The sequence below is a fragment of the Macaca mulatta genome, chromosome 9, assembly GCF_049350105.2.
Source record: "Macaca mulatta isolate MMU2019108-1 chromosome 9, T2T-MMU8v2.0, whole genome shotgun sequence".
Taxonomy (NCBI): domain Eukaryota; kingdom Metazoa; phylum Chordata; class Mammalia; order Primates; family Cercopithecidae; genus Macaca; species Macaca mulatta.
Window position 1 is genome coordinate 80,174,062 of NC_133414.1, and position 18,322 is coordinate 80,192,383.

Below are 18,322 nucleotides of genomic sequence, written 5' to 3' on the forward strand. Positions count from 1 at the left end.
CTGATTTCATGGTAATTTTTTTTTTTAAATCAGATGAACAGCAGTGGTGTGAGGAAGAATGCCCTTTCTGGGAAGCCGAATGCTGGGGTATTTAGAGGAGTGGGGTCACAATGATTGCAGTCTCCTTGTAGCTAGGTTGGCAAAAAAAAGAAGTGGTGTATTTAGAGAGAGCTGTTAAGACAAGATGTTCACAACTGATAACTCAGAGGTGGGCAGATGTTCTTTGAATTCTTCCTTCCATTTTTCTGTGGGTTTAACTTAAAAAAAAAAAAAAAAAAAAAAAGTCCATTTCCCCTATCGCAGCTTGATACAGGAAGTATTGATTAGGGGATACTCCAGCCGCCTGATAATGCTCCCCGTCTGGTATGAGAGAAGGGGGCTCTCTCGGCCCTACCCCAGCCTATCCCAAGCATCAGAACCAAGGAACAAAGAGCCGCTGCCCCACACATCAGTGCACTAACTTTCCAAGAGCCATGACCGGCCACACCAGGGCACATTGGGTCTCCCCAGGCAGGCTGTGGACCGCCAGCTGGGGGTCTTTCAGTCCTTTAGAGCATCTTTCCCCAGTGCCTGGCACAGGGCCCAGTGTGTGCACCTGGTGATTACGGGTGGAGATTCAGGGAGCCTTGGGTCTGGCTTCCAGACACCGATCAGCTCTACTAATGAGACTGTGGGGGAGGGGGCGGGGCCTGGAGTCTCGTGGGTGGGGACAGTTTTCCAGGCAAGCCTTTCCTAATTGGCTTTCTGAATTTCCCCTAAGCAACGAAAGGAACCACCTGGCCCCAGTAGGTCTTGGATCAGGGACAATGTAGGCAAGTAACACACGACAGTCCCCACCAGGACCCCAGAACCTATAACATTCAGGGCCTCAGAGGTCACCCCTCAAGTTTCAGATGTACTGGGCCATTTTTTATCAAAAAGAAACCCAAAGCAATGTATAAGCTGTGATGCTGTGTCCTGATTTTTTTTAATGCGCTATGAGAGATGTTTTAGGGACAATTAGGTATGCTTTGGCATAAACTTAGTATTTTCTTAGGCATGACAATGGTGTTGTGGCTATAACTATATCCAAGAACATTCTTTTACCTTGTCTATAGCAAGCAAGTTCTATGTTTTCCAAGAAGAGGTTTTTGTGTGTGTGTGTGTGCGCACGTGGTGTGTGTGAGAGAGTATGTGTTGTTTTATTTTGTTTTGTTTAGAGGAGACAAGGTCTCACCCTGTTGCCCAGGCTGGGGTACAGTGGTGTGATCATAGCTCACTGCAGCCTCAACCTCTTGGGCGCAAGCGATCCTCCTGCCTCAGCCTCCCAAGTAGCTGGGACTGCAGGCACATGCCACCATACCAGGCTAAAGGAAGAGGTTTATTTACTACAGGTTTGAGTCTTCCTTTGCCTAAAACTCCAGACCAGATTCAATGCCATCAGGAAAGTCTCAGTGGCCACAGGCAAGGGTGAGCTCACCAGAGGCCTGGGTCTGGTGGCCTGTTCTGGCCTGGAATTAATGCCCAAACCAGATGTTTCACTAACTGCTACCCTGGAGCTAAATACAGGCTGTAATGGGAACCTGCCTATTACACATCCAAGTGCACCTATTAGGAAACAGGGTGCCAAGGGCTTTAGAACATGCTCCTCACTGCATGGGGAAGAGGCCTGGGGGAAGGAAGAGGGAGGGTCACTTGTCATCTTAAATCCTTTTCTCCTCTGCTTTAAGAATATCAGGACAAGAGAAGATGCATGCAACAAGCCAACATGACTGTGAAACCCTGTGCAGAAAGCGGCAGCCAGGAAAGGAGGTAAATGTCAGGAACGGGCTCCCAGAGGGCTGGCGCTGATGCGACCCAGCAAAGAGCCTAGGCCAGCTGGAGGCGCTGGACCACTTACGAGCTGCGTGATGCTGGACAGACCATCTCCCTCAGAGCGCCAACTGCCTCTCCACTGTGACATGGGAATATAATGGTCACGCGAAGGAGACTCTGAGGTGGCGAAACTCCTTTGTAAACGTAAGATGCCGGACCATAATGAGAAGGCACTTCCTTAACAGTCAGCAGTACACAGACTGTGTTGTGTCTGCACCTGACCAGGAGATGCCACACTGCCTACGTTCTCAGAAAAGAGCTGGAAGGAACTACTGAGAACTCCCAGTGTCTCCCAAACTCCAGCCATTCTCTTATCACGTCTCCACGTGGTCAGGTTGGCCAGCTACTTGCATTATTATTAACTCAATGTTTTAATAAAACCTCACTGGCTTTTCTTACTCAAGTAAATACGGTCCTGACCTAAACTAATCAAGATCTACACAATCACAAGTTTGAGGTACATTAAAATGTTTAAATGTTCCCCCATAGCCCACCTACAATCATCTCGTGCACCACCAGGAATCAGCGGGGGGACGCTGATCTGGCCCAACCCCATGATTTTGCAGATGGGAATCTGAGGCTGAGAGAGAGGCTGGCACTCCCACCAGGTCACACCGCAAATTAGCCCTCACTCAGCAGCTGCGACCCAGGTCTCCCATCTCCCAGGCCAGTGCTCTGTCCGCCACAGGCCGCCCTCCCTCATCAGGAACAAGACTTCTCACGCCCTGGCATATCCTCTCCAAAAAAAGAAAAATTTAAGGATGCATTTCTGAAGGACAGTGATGCTGGACTCACTTCTGCCTTCCTGCGGCTCCAGAGAGGCAATGGGACCTGGGCCCTGGCGTCCGGTGCCACTTCGGGTCAGCTTGCTCCCTCCATCCCAAGGTGGCAACCAGCCCACCTCCCTAGGAGAGCCTGTGGCCCCTGCCCTGGGGAGCTGGTGCTACTCCAGCAGAGATACCGGTCCCTGTGTTAGCAATGTCTTGTAACTTCTACATAAAGTTACAAATCTAGCCGGGATGGCCTTCTGGAAGCGCAGAGCCTCGGGGAGGATCAGAGACACCCTCATGCTTAGAACATGTTTGATGAGTGACTAAATGACCAAACCAATGGACAAACAACACATCCCCAAAAAGTCCATCTCTCTAAGAAAAGTTCTCCCAAGAAAGAAGAACAAACATCTAGGCCAGGAAGGAAGCGGTAAGTCTGCCGAGAGAGAGAGGCTTCACACCCCACCTCCAGCTCTCACGAGTGAGTTACCTAACTCTCTGAGCATCTCCTTCCCAAGTGCAAATGAGGCAAGAGCAGCGCTGTCTCTTAGGCTGCTGGAGGATGAAATGAGAGAATGGCTAGAAAACAGCTCAGCCCAGAGCCTGGCACACAGGAAGAGCTCGTTAACTGTTAGTTTTAAAGACAATATAGGACAACCTAGGAGGATGCAGAAGGCACAACCCAGCTAGACAGAGTGTGGGGGAATTCCTGGCTGAAAAAAAGTCAAGTTTCATTCCATGTGAGGCCAGCACCAGGAGACCACAGTGGAGAAGGAAGATACCGTAGAAACAAACAGGCCAGAAGAAGGCCCCACTCCATCTCAGGGTCTGTGGGTACCTGAACAACTCCTGCCCTCATCTTGTCTCTGCTCTCAACATGAGTCTACCCGCCTAGTGGTTGGAAAGCCAAGTGGCCACTGCCACCCCCAGGGGAAGCCCAGAGCCCAACACCCTGAAGCTAAGTGTCTCTGCCACAGCCTCCTGGGAGCCTCTGGCCAGGCCTGCTTGCTCCACCCAGATCACAGAACGTCTGCAGCTGTCGGAGCATGCTGCTAGGACTCAGTGAGCACCAGCTTCTCAAGGGGACAGGGACAGGGCTGGCTCATCTGTTCCTGTGACCCGGTCCCTCCCAGGTCAGAGGCTGAGTCAGAACCAAGCCAGAGACATGAACAGGGTTCCCTCAGCCTGGGTTCTGACCCGGCAGGGAACATTCTTCTCTTCTCTGTGAGAAGTCACAAGTCAGCACTCTGTCCCCACACCCTGGCTGGACAGGAAGCTCCTGGTTTGAAACCACTGAGTAGTGTCCATTGTCCCCCCTGCACACTAGAGATTGTCCCATTGGCAGAGTTTTAGAACCAGGGGCACATGCTGGGTAGCCTGGGGCTTGGTTTCCTTATCTCTGAAAGGAAGGGGTAGCACTAGATGCCCTCTATGGCCCCTCAAAGTTCAACCCACTGGAAGTCCAGGCCACATCCTAACTGCCCCACACAATGGGTGACGCTCCTGTTCTGAAGCTGTCAGGGAATCCCATGTTTTACAGCTCAGCTTGGCAAGCAGTTTTGATTTAACTGTTTTCACAACTGGCAAGTCCTTCCCGAGAGCTAGCTCGCATCTACCTTCCTCAGTTTTAACCTCTTTCCATCAGGTTTTCCTTGCAAAGGGGAAGCCCTAAGAAACCAGCTGTAGGGCATGGCCCCCTGGCCTGAGGAGGGGCCAGAAACCTCACTACCCACAGTCTCACTCCTCCCCCAGCCCCCCTGTTCTCGCCCTGCTCCTTCCCCCTTGGTTTTGAGCACAACCCACAGAAGGAAGGTGGTTCTCAGGGCCCTGCTCAGTTGGGCCCCTCCCTAGTAAGGCCACCTGCTGAGGCAGAAGGGCTTGCATTTTCCTATGGCTGCCTGAACAAATGACCACAAATGGGGTGGCTTAAAACAGAAGTTTAATCTCTCACCGTTCTGGAGGCCAGAGGCCAAGGTGTCTACTGAGCCATACTCCCTCCAGAGGCTCTAGGGGAGAAGCCCTCTTGCCTCCGCCAGCTTTTAGTGGCTCCCAGAGTTGCTCGGCTTGTCTGCCTCCGTCTGCTCACAGAAGGCCATGTACTCAGTTCCCTCTGTGTGCCCATGGCCTCCTCTTCTGTCCATCTCAAATCTCCCTCTGCCTTTCTTTTATAAAGACACTTGACACTGGATTTAGGGCACACTCAGGTCACCTAAGATGATTTCATTTCAAGATTTTGAACTGAATTATATCTGCAAAAACCTTTTTTCCAAATAAGGTTACATTCACAGGTTTTAGAACCTAAACATACATACCTTCATACTTTTTTTTTTTTTTTTTGAGACGGAGTCTTGCTCTGATGCCCAGCTGGAGTGCAGTATCACCATCTCGGCTCACTGCAACCTCCACCTCCCAGGTTCAAGCAATTATACTGCCTCATCCTCCCAAGTAACAGGGATTACAGGCATGTGTCACTATGCCCGGCTAATTTTTGCATTTTTAATAGAGACGGGGCTTCACCATGTTGGCCAGGCTGGGCTCTAACTCCTGACCTCAAGTGATCCACCCGCCTCAGCCTCCCAAAGTGCTGGGATTACAGGTGTGAGCCACTGCACCCAGCCAAGAACATACCTTTTTAATGAGGCCACGACTCAACCCACAACAAAGCTCACCCGTCAGAGTGAGAAATCAAGGCCTCATCCTTCTGCTAACTGGCCCCTAGCTTACCACCATGACCCCAAGCAACGTCCTCTCCCCTGTTTGGCCCTCTTTCACCATCTGTGAAGTGGGGATAGATCACCGCCTGCCACACCTCTCCTATGGGGGCCAGAACTGGGGTCACTGACCTGGAGATCACAGCCAGCTTTCCAACACGATAATCCTGCATCGAGACTTCTCAAACTCGAGATATCATTTAAGGAGGAAGAATTATCACCGGCCACCCCACAAGTTTCTGAATCCCTGACTCATAAAACTCAAGCCTGATTCTATAGAAACTTATTCGGTTACAAAGGTAACCGCACAGAAACCTTGTCTTTAGAGCACATAAAAGAATGTTTTGAAGATAACCAAAAGGAAAGCAAAATTCTACAACTCACAGACTCCTCTCCCTCCCACAACATACATCCTGGTTCCCTGCAGGAGAAGCCAGCTCTCATAGTCTCCCACATTCCCAGGCCGGTGGTCTCCACATACCTCCACCAACCCTTCCTCACCTACATGGGGCCCTATTGACTTCCCCTACTCTTCTCCCAAACCCCTGGCTAGAGTGTTCTCTTTCTTTCTGGGCCTCTCCCAACTGTGTTTGCTAACTTTCCCCAGCTCAGAGAACCTGTCCAGATTGTAAGAGAGGTCAGAAGAAGGTCTCAAATCACTCAGGATTCACCTACAGAGAAAGATGTCCTGGAAATCGCCAGTACCATCAGAATTCCCTTAGAGATACCACCCGGAGCTGTGGTTTCGCCTCCAGCTGCAGATTAGAATCACCCAGGGAAGTTTAAAAATTATAGGTAGGGCCAGGCGCGGTGGCTCATGCCTGTAATTCCAGCACTTTGGGAGGCCAAGGCAGGCGGATCACGAGGTCAGAAGATCAAGATCATCCTGGCTAACACAGTGAAACCCCGTTTATACTAAAAATACAAAAAATTAGCTGGTTGTGGTGGCGGGTGACTGTAGTCCCAAGCTACTCGGGAGGCTGAGGGAGGAGAATGGTGTAAACCTGGGAGGCGGAGTTTGCAGTGAGACGAGATCGCGCCATTGCACTCCAGCCTGGACGACAGAGTGAGACTCCGTCTCAAAAATAAAATAAAATTAAAAAATAAAAATAAATAAAAATATTACGGATAAAGCTGGGTGCGTTGGCTCATGCCCGTAATCCCAGCACTATGGGAGGTGGAAGCAGGTGGATCACTTGAGACCAGGAGTTCAAGACTAGTCTGGGCAACATGGTGAGACCCTGTTTCTACAAAAAAAAAAAACACAAAACTTTAAAATTAGCCAGGTATGGTGGCACGTGCCTGTGGTTGTAGCTACTCAGGAGGCTGAGGTGGGGGGATCACTTGAGCCCAGAAGGTCAAGGCTGCTGTGAATCATGACTGCACCACTTGCTCTGGGTGACAGAGCAAGACCCTGTCATTATAATTATAATTTTTTTTTTTTTAATTACAGGTGCCTGGGCCTAGCCCAGACCCACTGAATCAGAAGCTCTGGTGATGGGGGCGGGTCGGGAGTAGACACATGTCCTTGTGAAATCCTCCCAGGGTAGGAGGCCTTGAGCCATGAAGTCGAGGTCCACTGGCCAAGAAGGTACTGTCTTTTGACTCTGGGAAGTGACCTAGTCTCAGAATCCTGTGCAGTCTCAGCAGCCGACACCCCACCCTACTGCACCTAGGAGATGGTCCCAATCTGCCACAGGGCGGGCCAGAGGCTGGCCTCAGCCCACCACCAGCCACAGTGTGCCCATGTCTGCACCCAGCACCTGGCACACGGTGAGTGCCCAGAAATGAACACCCTGACCCCAAGCACCCACAGTCTCCCCACACTACACCCAGCACAGCTGGAGAGGCTGGCATGGCCAACCCTCTGGTAGGAGATGGGAAACAGCCTGGGTGGGTAGGGGGTGCTGTGTCACTCATATAAGGTCACAGGCAACATCCTGAGAGGGACTTCCAGCAGCCCCAGGAGTCGGGGGTTCCTGCTCTCCCAGGCAGTAGGAGGGCTCTGAGGAGGGAAAAACAAGCCCGTCTGGGCCAAGGCTGTTTTCCTTCCACCCTCCAGGGAAACATTTGCTTCCCTGCAGGCTCAGATGCAAAATGTCTTGGCGAGAAAGTCCCTTTTGGAAAAAATTAAAACCCAACAGGCACCTTTCCCACAGTGAAACGGTTCTTGTCTCAGGAACAGATGCAAATGATGGTTCTCACACAAGTTACTTCCATGCTCAGGCCTCAGTCTCCTCCTCTGTAAAATGGGACAAGGCACACGGGGTCATTCTGAGAATGCAGAGAGATGATGCAAAGTGTGGCGAGACACGCGGCAGATGGCGTCTCCTCCCAGCATCTGCATGAACGGTTACCCAGCCAGATGCCCACTCAGAGCTCTGTGGGCACTGCCTCATCCAAGCCTCACCCCTGTGGGCAGCACAACAGCTATCCCCTCCCAGCAGACAAGAAAACCAAGGCGCAGAGAGTGTTCCATGACTAGTCACATGGACATTCTCCTCACCCGCCAACCAAGAAGTGCTCATCCTCCTCAGCGCTGCTTGGCCTCCAGACCTGGTCTTCCCAGAGGGCATTTCTGACCTCAACACTCAGGCCCAAGAAACTTTCTGTAGCCCGCCCTCCCTCTCCCAAGACTCATCTCCACTCCTCTCTGCGAGGCCTCCCTGCCCAGTGAAGCCCTCAGAGTCCTCCCAAGGACTCCTCTGTAAAACACGACAAGACTCCCTGTCCTGCCCAGCTCGAGGGTCACTCTGAGAATCCAAAGAGATGAAGCAAAATGTGGCAGTCAGGCCACCACAGTCACGCAGCCCAGCTCAGACTGGCCCTTGATGGAACCAGCTCCTCCAGCCAGTTGGTCTGACCCTTTGGGCATGCATGTGGTCTTTTCCAGGGACTGGGCCCTTCCCACCCCTTAGTTCCTGGGTTACCACGGCATACCACCAGAGGCAGAGATGGCTGCCATCCCTTCACAGGCCGACCCTCTAGCTGGGGAAGGTGACACCGTAAGTCTATGGTGTCTCTTCCTCACCTCCACCGGCTCAGGGGCCTAACTTGGAGCTAAACAACTCATGCTGACTGAGGGCTAGGACCTCTCAGAGCCTTGCAGGACACTTCTCAGACAGCCTGCCTGGCCCTGCGTGCCTGTTGTGGCCCAGTGCCTCTGACAGTGTGCCATGGTAGCCAAGAAACTAAGAGGTGGGAGGGGCCCAGCCTCTAGAAAAGACCACATGCATGCCCAAGGGGTCACACCATCTGACTGGAGGAGCTGCTTCCACAGCCATCTGTTCTAGGCAGGCTGAGTACCCCTAGGGGCAAAGGAGCCTCCTCTGACAAGACGGATTCCAGAAGTTCTCATCTCATCACCTCATCTCATCTCATCTCATCTCATCTCATCTCATCTCATCTCATCATCTCCCCAGCTACCCCTGGGCAATGCAAGACTCCCAGGTGACTCTCCCTCCCTCCATGGGCGGAGGGCCCTAGAGTCTCCCTCCCTCCGTGGGCGGGGGTCCCTAGAGTAGACCCTGTGCTTTTGTACCTCTCATCTCACACGATCCTCCCCATCGCCCTCTGGGGTACCCACAGAGGAGGCATCTTGGAGGCTCAGAGAGCTGGTCCTTTACCCAATGTCACACAGAATAGCCAACACCTGATCTAGGTCTCTGGATGGCAAGACCACAGGGCCTGACAATGAAACCCTGCTTCTCAGTCACTCGAACCCCAAACTCTTCACACAACCAGGCCCCTGCTACCCTCTCCACCCACAGCATGGCCCTTCCTGGGCTTCCTCATCTGTGGCAGCCATGCTTGCGACCTGCCTCAGGGACTCTGCACTCAAGGCTCTCTCTGCCTGGGATGCTCTGGACAAGTCTGTATGGCTGTCCAGAGTCTTTATTCTCTGGACAAGTCTTTATTCTCTATTTGAGCTTCAGCTGAAATGTCAGCTCCTTATAAAGGCTTTCCCTGACCACATCATTGAAAGTAGAAACGCCCATCCCTCCCCACTTGCTTCCTAATTTTCTCCTTAGCACCTATCCCAAGTGATATTTATTTACTGCTCTGTCTGTCTTCCAGGGCCTGGACTAAGCCTGCCTTGTTCATAGTTGTTTCCCACACCTATCACAGTATCACAGCGCCTGGCACTCAGTAGGCATCAAATAACTATTTGTTGACTTAATGAACAAACAAATCAACCAGAGAGCACGGCTGGTTAAGACCGAATGCTCCTGCCTTCCAACAAGAAGTCGAGTCAAACCCATTCGCATCTAAAAGTTCTCTCTGGGAAAGCTTGTTTTTTTGTTTGTCTGTCTGTTTTGTTTTTTACCCCCGCAAAGTTTTCTGACCAGACTTACCCAGAAAACATCTTTCCCCTGTGGGGAGCCAGTTGGTACAGAAATGTCATTATCAGTCCCTTATCAGGTTGACCGCGAGCCCCACCCCACGGTGGCATTGTGAATCACCTGGGAAGAAAGGGCTCCGGGCAGGAGGGCAGGTGGTTATTCCTGCTTCTCCAGGAACCAACCCAAAGGCAGCAAGGTCCAGTCCTATGACACAAAGCAATTCCCCTATTAAAGTGGGGAAGGAGACCATGTACAAAGTCAAGGCTAAGAGCGAAGGACATTTCTCAGGGCCTTAGTTTGCTCATCTATAAAATGAAGGTGTTGGAAGGTTCTCCACACCCCAGGCAGGGCTGCAGGCCTGATTCTCTGGATATTAAAGGCTCTGTGGCCAGACTGGGGGAGGGGAGGACCTCTCTGTGCCCGAGGCCTGAGCCCAGTCTGACGCTGTGAGATCATCTCTGACGGCCCATTAGGCATGGCTGGCCACTTCTCCAATATGAAGGCTGCTCCACTTTCATCTTCACTATTTGAGTTTCAGTATTTGGATTGCTTATCTACAGCCAGAAAATGAACTTTGCCCGACAAATCAAACACAACAAGAAAAATGATTAAAGAAATAAAATGTCTACATATATTTACAAGATGTCCAGATGGATGTTTACCGACACATAACAGTGGTTGAATCCCAGTGGTAGAATCAGAGGGGACTTTTGTTGTTTTCATTGTACTTTCCTGAATGGCTTAATTTTTTAAGCTATGCACATGTATTATTTTCACAAAAACAAGAAAGCTCTTCTCAAAAGTAAAAATCTCGTCCTGCTGCACTCCAGCCTGGGCGACAGAGCGAGACTCTGTCTCAAAAAAAAAAAAAAAAAAAAAAAAAAAAATCTTCTGGAAACTGTCTCCAGAGAAGTGCTTTCTTTTTGGCCTGGCTTCACCTAGCGCTTCACTGGGAGGCCAGGGATGTGGCCTTTTTCAGAAAGGTTATCTTCCACCGTCACCCTGACAACAGGGAGGAACATACACGGTGCCTGGAAAGGTCATGAGGGCCCGAGGAAGAAACTGGAGTCAGGCAACCTGGGTCTGGTCTTGGCCTGTCACTAACTTGCCGTGGGCTTTCAAGCAACTCACTTCTCTTCAGGCCTCTGATTTCTCCTCGGTAAATTTAAAAGGCTGCACTAGAGGTGTCTTTAACAGCCCTTCTCATTCTTAGTCTATGGCTCTTGAGCAGCAAGGCCAGAGAGGAAGGCAGGAAAAGAACGGCTAATCCGTGAGTAGTTGATGGCGTGTTCGTCATGTGCCAGGCACCGCTCTAAGCTCTTCAGATGTATTAATCCATTTAATCTTCTCAGCAACTCTCAGGTAGGTACATAATATCCATTTAGAGAGGTGCATGGAAGTTATGCCTAGGCCACTTAAACTTTAAGTCTCAGAGCTGGGATTTGAACCCAGGCAACAGGGTACAGAATCCACACTCTTAACCATTAAACTATAAGAAATGTAAGAAATCACAGGCCAAGCTCTGATAAGTAGGTTCATCCTTGGAGAAGGCCCAGAAAGAGTTTCTATTGCCTCTGGCGTTCACTGCCTCCATGACCTATCCACCTTCAGCTCCTCCCTACTTGCCCCCAACTCCCACCAAGTCCTTTTCTTCCTGATTAGTCAACACTCCCCAGCCATGACACCTCTACCCACTTGAAAGTCCTATCCTGTTATCAAGGAAATAGGCTTGGTGCTCTGAGGGGAGCCCATAGCACCATGATCAGCCCTGCCCACTTTGCAAAGTCAAGGCCTCAGCAGACCTGACCACTGCGGGTTACACCCCCAGCCAGGCCTCTGCCCCACGTTGGATCCCGCCTTGTAGGTACAAGTGGGACTCAATCACCATCATGCAACAAGCCTCTCCTGAGCACCTACTGTGTGTGCAGGCCCCAGGGCCAGCATTCAGAGGAGGATATGGATGAGCGACAATCCTGACCTCCGGGAGCCCACAGTCCAGCAAGGAAAGCAGTCCTGTAAGCGGATCTCTAAGATACCCTGTGGGCAGTGCTAAAATTAGAGGTGTGTCCCCAACACGCTGAGGGTGCATGTGTCAGAATGATTCACCCTGTATGGTGGGAAGAGGAGGCTCTAAGTGCCTCTGTGTGAGCTCATTTCTCCCGCAGACATCTCCATGACTTACTGGAAGGGCGAAGGAGCACTGGCCTGAGGATGCGGAGACCTGGGGTATATGCCAGCTCTGCCAAGTGAGCCTCAAACACACTCTTTTGCAGCCCCAAAGTTCCCTGCTGAAAACAAGAGGGCCCTGAGTGTGGGACAGATAACCATAAGTGGTTTAGGGGCATATTCATAGGGACTTACAGACTGAGCTTTCCTCATTCAATGCCCTTTCAACCCCTCCGATTGCATCAAGGACTTGCCAACCTACCTTTTGAACAGAGAGGGTGGGCATCAGGGTCACAGCCTTCAGCACCCACGACATCTAGCTAGGATTTAGTATCATTGTTTTGTTTTCCCCGTACTATATTTACTTTAAAACTTTACCTGCTATTTATGATGAGGGGTCTTGGTTTCTCATTCATAATACTAACATAAAACCTTCTTTTAAAAATAAATTTAAAGGCGTGTATATTCAGGGCAACTTGAATCTATGTGCCTAGAAAATAAAAAAATATATAATTTAAAAAAGGGAAAAAAGAAAAAGAAATTTAAGTTTAAAAAGTAAGTTTAGGCTGGACGCAGTGGCTCACGCCTGTAATCCCAACATTTTGGGAGGCCCAGGCTGGTGGATCATTTGAGGCCAGAAGTTTGAGACAGTCTGGTCAACATGGTGGGACCCCGTCTCTATCAAAAATACAAAAATTAGCCCAGCGTGTTAGTAGGTGCCTGTAGTCCCAGCTACTCGCACCTGGAGGTTGGGAGTAGCTGAAGCAGCAGAATCGCTTGAGCCCGGAAGGCAGAGGCTGCAGTGAGCCAAGATCACACCACTGTACTCCAGTCTAGGTGAAAGAGTGAGGTTCTGTCTCAAAAAAAAAAAAAAAAAAAAAGTAAATTTAAATAAGCATATTAAGTAAATAATATTACAATTGGTATCACCTCTATATAGGACAATTTAATAACATCAAAATGTTAAATACACATACAAAAACAGGCAAAGCTATTCTATACTGCTAGATAATCCAGTGGTGACCACCCCCAAAGGTAAAAGATAGTGCCTAGAAGAGGGCTTGAGGGGTATCTGGCTTCCGCTGTCCATTCTGCTGGTTGACCTGGGGGCTCACTGTACAGGTGTGTTCACTTTGTGAAAACTTATCAAACTATATACACTGATGACAGGCGTGTGTCTGCATGTATAACATATATTCACATACCCCTTAACTCAACAACCCCACGCCTAGAAATTACTCCGCAGACATATACACCCATGCAAAATGACACATTCAGAGATACTCACTGTGTCACTGTTCTCAGTTAAAAAAAAAAAAAAAAAAGAGAGAAAAAGAAAGAAGGAAGGAAGGAAGGAAGGAAGGAAGGAAGGAAGGAAGGAAGGAAGGAAGGAAGGAAAGAAGGAGAAAGAACGAATGAACATTGGAAACAACCTAAGAGTTCCCCAGCTGGGGACTATTAAATAAATGTGGCATAGATTCCACTCTAGTGGTACATAGTTTTGTGCATAGTGTGCTACCTTATTTTAAATATACATATGTTTGGCCTAGGACATCCTTTGACTAGGATAGCTCAGAAAAGAGTGACAGGAAACTGATAACAAAGGCCCCCTCTGGACTGGGCAGGCCAGGAGAGAGGAGTAGGAGGGGAGGCTCTTCACTAACCATTACCCTTTTCTCTTTTTTTTTTTTTTTTTTTTTTGAGACGGAGTCTCACTCTGTTGCCAGGCTGGAGAGCAATGGCGCTATCTAGGCTCACTGTAACCTCCACCTTCCGGGTTCAAGTGATCCTCCGCCTCAGCCTCTAGCTGTAACTGAAACTACAGGCACGCGCCATCACACCAGCTAATTTTTGTATTTTTAGTAAAGATGGGGTTCCGCCATGTTGGCCAGGATGTTCTTGATCTCTCAACCTCATGATCCACCTGCCTCGGCCTCCCAAAGTGCTGGGATTACACCTCACCCAGTTTTACCCTTTTCTACTTCTAAATTTTGTACCAAGCCATCATGATGGAAACCATGCATTTCCATCAATAGTAATTTATTTTTTATTTTTTATTTTTTTGCAAGAGTCTCATGCAGGCTGGAATGCAGTGGCACAATCTCAAGTCATTTCAACCTCCATCTCCTGAGCTCAGGTGATCCTCCCACCTCAGCCTCCCAAGTAGCTGTGATTACAGGTGCATGCCACCACGCCCAGCTAATTTTTTTATTTTTAGTAGAGACAGGGTTTCACCATGTTACCCAGGCTGGTCTCGAACTCCCAGGCTCAAGCAATCTGCCCATCTTGGCCTTCCAAAGTGCTAGGATTACAGGCATCAGCCACAACACCTGGCCAATAGTAATTTTTTTTATTTTTAGACCGAGTCTTGCTCTGTCTCCCAACTGCAGTGCCATGGCACGATGTCAGCTCACTGCAACCTCCGCCTCCTGGGTTCAAGCAATTCTCATGCTTCAGCCTCCTGAGTAACTGGGATTACAGGCACACGCCACCACGTCTGGCTAATTTTTGTATTTTTAGTAGAGATGGGGTTTCACCATGTTGGCCAGGCTGGTCTCAAACTCCAGACCTCAGGTGATCCTCCCACCTCAGTCTCCCAAAATGCTGAGATTACAAGTGTGAGCCACTGGGCCCAGCCCCAGTAGTAATTTTTAAAGTAAGCAAAAAGTCTTACAGAAGGTACAAGCCTGTCATAAAACTTATGAACCCTCTAGACCTAAAAACAGATGCAAATTGTTAGCACTTTGTACTTATAAAGCAAGTAACCCTTCCCTCAACCCCAGAGATGGACCCAGAGATAATGGGCTTTCCTGTAAATGGTTTCCAAATAACAGTAAACCTGGTCCAGGACAAATTACTTAACTCACACTGGGCCCTGCCCTGCAGTCAAACTCTGGCACCTGGAGCTGCCCTGGCAGAGCTGGCAGGTGGCTGAGTTCTTGGCATGGGTGTGGAGATTTTAAACAGAAATACTTCTCCAGATGGGAGTTAAGGATTAGTAAGGCAACCTCAGTCGGCAGAGGAGGGAGTCCAAGTTCTGAGAACCGCCCTGCCCAAGAGAAGCAAGGCAAGGGTCATTGAGTGGGCTTCTCTGGGAGCTGCAAAGGACAGTGACAGAGCAAAGCCTTAAAAATTAGAGTTCGGGGGCCGGGCGCGGTGGTTCACACCTGTAATCCCAGCACTTTGGGAGGCCGAGGCGGGCGGATCACGAGGTCAGGAGATCGAGACCATCCTGGCTAACACGGTGAAAGCCCGTCTCAACTAAAAAATACAAAAAAAATCAGCCGGACGTGGTGGCGAGCGCCTGTGGTCCCAGTTACTCGGGAAGCTGAGGCAGGAGAAGGGCGTCAACCCGGGAAGAGGCGGAGCTTGCAGTGAGGCAAGACTGCACTGCACTCCAGCCTGGGCAACAGAGCAAGACTCCATCTCAAAAAAAAAAAAAAAAATAGAGTTCGGTTTTATTTAACTGCATGATGTATGTTTGTACTGCACTTGTTTTGCTCATATGTCACTCTTTCCCCATATTGCTAATCCTAAAATAATTCAGTGAGGTGCAGGGCAGAGATTCACTTATTCATTTTACAGATGAGAAAATGGAAGTGTGAGGAGGTAGAGAGACTGGTTAGTAATTATACATCTGGGGAAAGGGTGAAGCCCGAAATACAACTCCCATCTTCCTACCTCCCTATCCATCAATCTTGGGCTCTCCTCTTTCAATTCTGATCTACAGAGAGAAGGGCTCACAGGCCAGACAAGGGGCAGGCACAGAAATCCTAGGGACGTAAAGGACCTATGAGACCACCTAGGGCAGCAGTTTTCAATACTGACTGCACACTAGAATTACCTTAATTCTGGTAAGTAATTTACTAGAATTAAGCTTAAGTAAATTTAAATAAATACCTATGCCAGGGCACAAGAATCTGTAGATTCTGATGCAACCGCTGATTTCTAGCTCAAATCACCCGCACTCCCATCCCACATATGACCTTCTGTCTCCCTGGAGCTTCCACTAACAGGTCCTTGCTCCACCCTCCCACCCCAAACATACTGCTCATCTCTCTTCCACACTACCTGGAGTCAGAGAATTGGATTGGAAACTGGTCTCAGACTAGTTTTATAGATGGAAAAGTCAACGAACAGTTCTGAGGCCCAAAACAGGGAAGTGACTTGCCTAAGATATCCATAAGTCAGTAACAGAGCTGAATCTGGATCTCCGATTACTAGGCAAGGCCCCACCCACAAAGGGGTCACAGGCAAAACCAGTCCTGATGGCAAATCCTGCAGCTCCTGCTAGCAGAAGAGACCCAGCAAGGGGTTAAGGAGGACAACAGGGGAGAGTGTGTGTGTTTGGTGGGAAAGGGGTGTCAGTAACCACCCTGGGGTCCCTGGCCAAGTTTGCTCTCCTGGCGTACTGGAGGCAGGGAGTGATCCCGGAGTGACGGGGCAGAGCTGGCCTGTAGGAAGATATCTTCATCTCTAGACCAGGGCCCAGCCTAATCTGAGACACCCTTACAGAAACCCAGTATTTTGGGGCAGCTTACACCACAGGTGTCCAGATTCCCTGCGCATGATAGTAATCATGTCTCACACTTCTTGAGCTCTTAGCTAGGCACCGTACCCGGCCTATTTCATTTAATCTCCGCGAGCATCCTACATGTTGAAAATAATTACTGTGTCCATTTACAGATGAGGAAACCATGGCCGAGAAGGATTAAGTAACCTCCCCAAGATCACTCAGCAAGTGCTCATTTCAGAAATGCACAAACTAAAATTCGAACAATACAGAGATTAGCAATGTTTTAAATAAAAATTAAAATGTAAAATAAAAGACCACTGGGAGCGACGGAATTCAAAGCTTGGTTCATGTCTAACCGCTACCATCCTGTCCCCTAACAAGGCAGAGGAGGAGGTGAAGCCCAGCGACAGCGGAAACTGAGCACCTAGGAGTGCAGGAGACGTCGTCTGATGGAATCCTCCTCGCCACGCAGGAGGCACGCGCATCCACCAAAGAGGAAACCAAGACGCAGCGGGGAAGCGTCTTTCTTGCTCAGGGGCATCTGCAAGTAATTAGCAGGGACCAGACCCGGAATCCAGGTCTCCCAACCCCGACTGCAAAGCCTAACTACTTAAGCTCCACAGGCCGATGCAGAGGCAAAGTCAGTCCTACCGGGTAGGCGTGGTGGGTGCGGCCAGCGCGGTCACCTCGTCCTAGCCAGTCGGCCAGCGGACGCACAGCGGGCAAACCGCCCACCGGGTGCACACAGGTGAGCCAGGTGGCACTCGGCCGGTAGGCAACCAGCTCTAACACTCCCGAGAGGGCGGCTGAAAATTCAGGCTGAGCTCTGGCCGCCAGAATTTTCCGGTTCCCGGGTAGAAAGACAAGGAGTTCGCGCGCGCTCCCCTGCGCACTCCCGGGAGCGGTTAAGTCTGGACCCAACCCCGGGTTAGTGAGGCGGCGGTCGGAGTGTGGTCCACACCCCCCATCCCGGGGCCCTACTGGGGTCACTCACCCAAAACACGGTGGAGTAGATGGTAAGTGAAAACTTGAGCCAGAGGTAAGAGAAGCGCGCGCAGTAGCGCACCTGCTCTGAGTCCCCGCGCGGCATTCTGGGCGCTCCCCGCGCGGGTTACGGGGGCTCCGGGGCTCTCCGGCTTGGTCTCTCAGCCAGAGCTCGAGGCCCCACCTGCGGCTGCCAGGCTACTAGCCCCGCCACCGGCGTTCTCTCCGGGACTGACACTGGCGCGCGGCAATCACAGCCCCAGCCGGGAAGCCTGCCAGCCCTGGCGGCCAATGGGAGGCCGCGGCGGCCCAGCCTCTGGGAGGGGGCGGGCCAGGGGCGGAGCTGCTGCCCTGGGCCCTAGAGGGGACCAAGAAGGGATGGGACCGGGAGACGGTCTTGCAAATAGCTCGAGTGCAACTCTGGCAACGCCTGTGCTAATGCAGGGGGGCGTGGGAGAGTGTGACCCAGAGGTGCTCTAGGGAGACAGCGAGCGTGCCTAATCGGGGTACTTAGAAATGCGAACTTTCCTCTGTTGTCAAGAGGGAAAACTATGGGAAAAGGGCAGGAATTAATCGCCCAGGTGTTGAAAGTGCAAATGAGTGTGCCAAACGTGAGTGGAATAAGGAAGTGGAGTTGCTCGGCCTCAGGGAGGCGGAGTACGGCATCTTGGGATGTGTGGTAGACCAGGGTGGGGCCAATAGGCCCCCATGGAGCTGGAGTCTGGGGTTTGCTCGTGAAACAGATCTGCTGAAGGCCTTCACCAAACGACCTCGGAAGTCCCTTTCTTTTGCCAGGTGATAACCGAGCCTTGGGAAGGGTTCCTCTCGGGAAACGCCATCTTCAAATTAGGTTGAAGGCCTGGCGCGGTGGCTCACGCCTGTAATCCCAGCATTTAAGGAGGCTGAGGCGGGAGAATGGCTTGAGCCCCAGGAGTTCAAGACCAGCCTGGGCAACATGGCCAAGCCCCGACTCTATAA

General features: G+C 50.6%; 1 protein-coding gene and 1 non-coding gene across 3 annotated transcripts in view; both read right to left on the reverse strand.

Annotated features, from left to right (window-relative positions):
* TSPAN15 (tetraspanin 15) overlaps window positions 1-17,574 on the reverse strand; it is a 55,086-nt gene extending 37,512 nt beyond the window's left edge. Inside the window, 1 exon segment of one of the 2 annotated variants that reach the window (NM_001266979.1) lies at window positions 17,355-17,574. In NM_001266979.1, the coding sequence (NP_001253908.1) occupies window positions 17,355-17,450 (96 nt within the window). In that variant the 5' untranslated portion in view covers window positions 17,451-17,574. 2 annotated transcript variants of the gene reach the window in all.
* Window positions 10,013-10,079, reverse strand: MIR7200 (microRNA mir-7200). Its single transcript, NR_128389.1, has one exon. It is a non-coding gene; the product is annotated as a microRNA mir-7200 (primary transcript).
* Window positions 17,575-18,322: the final 748 nt, after the last annotated feature.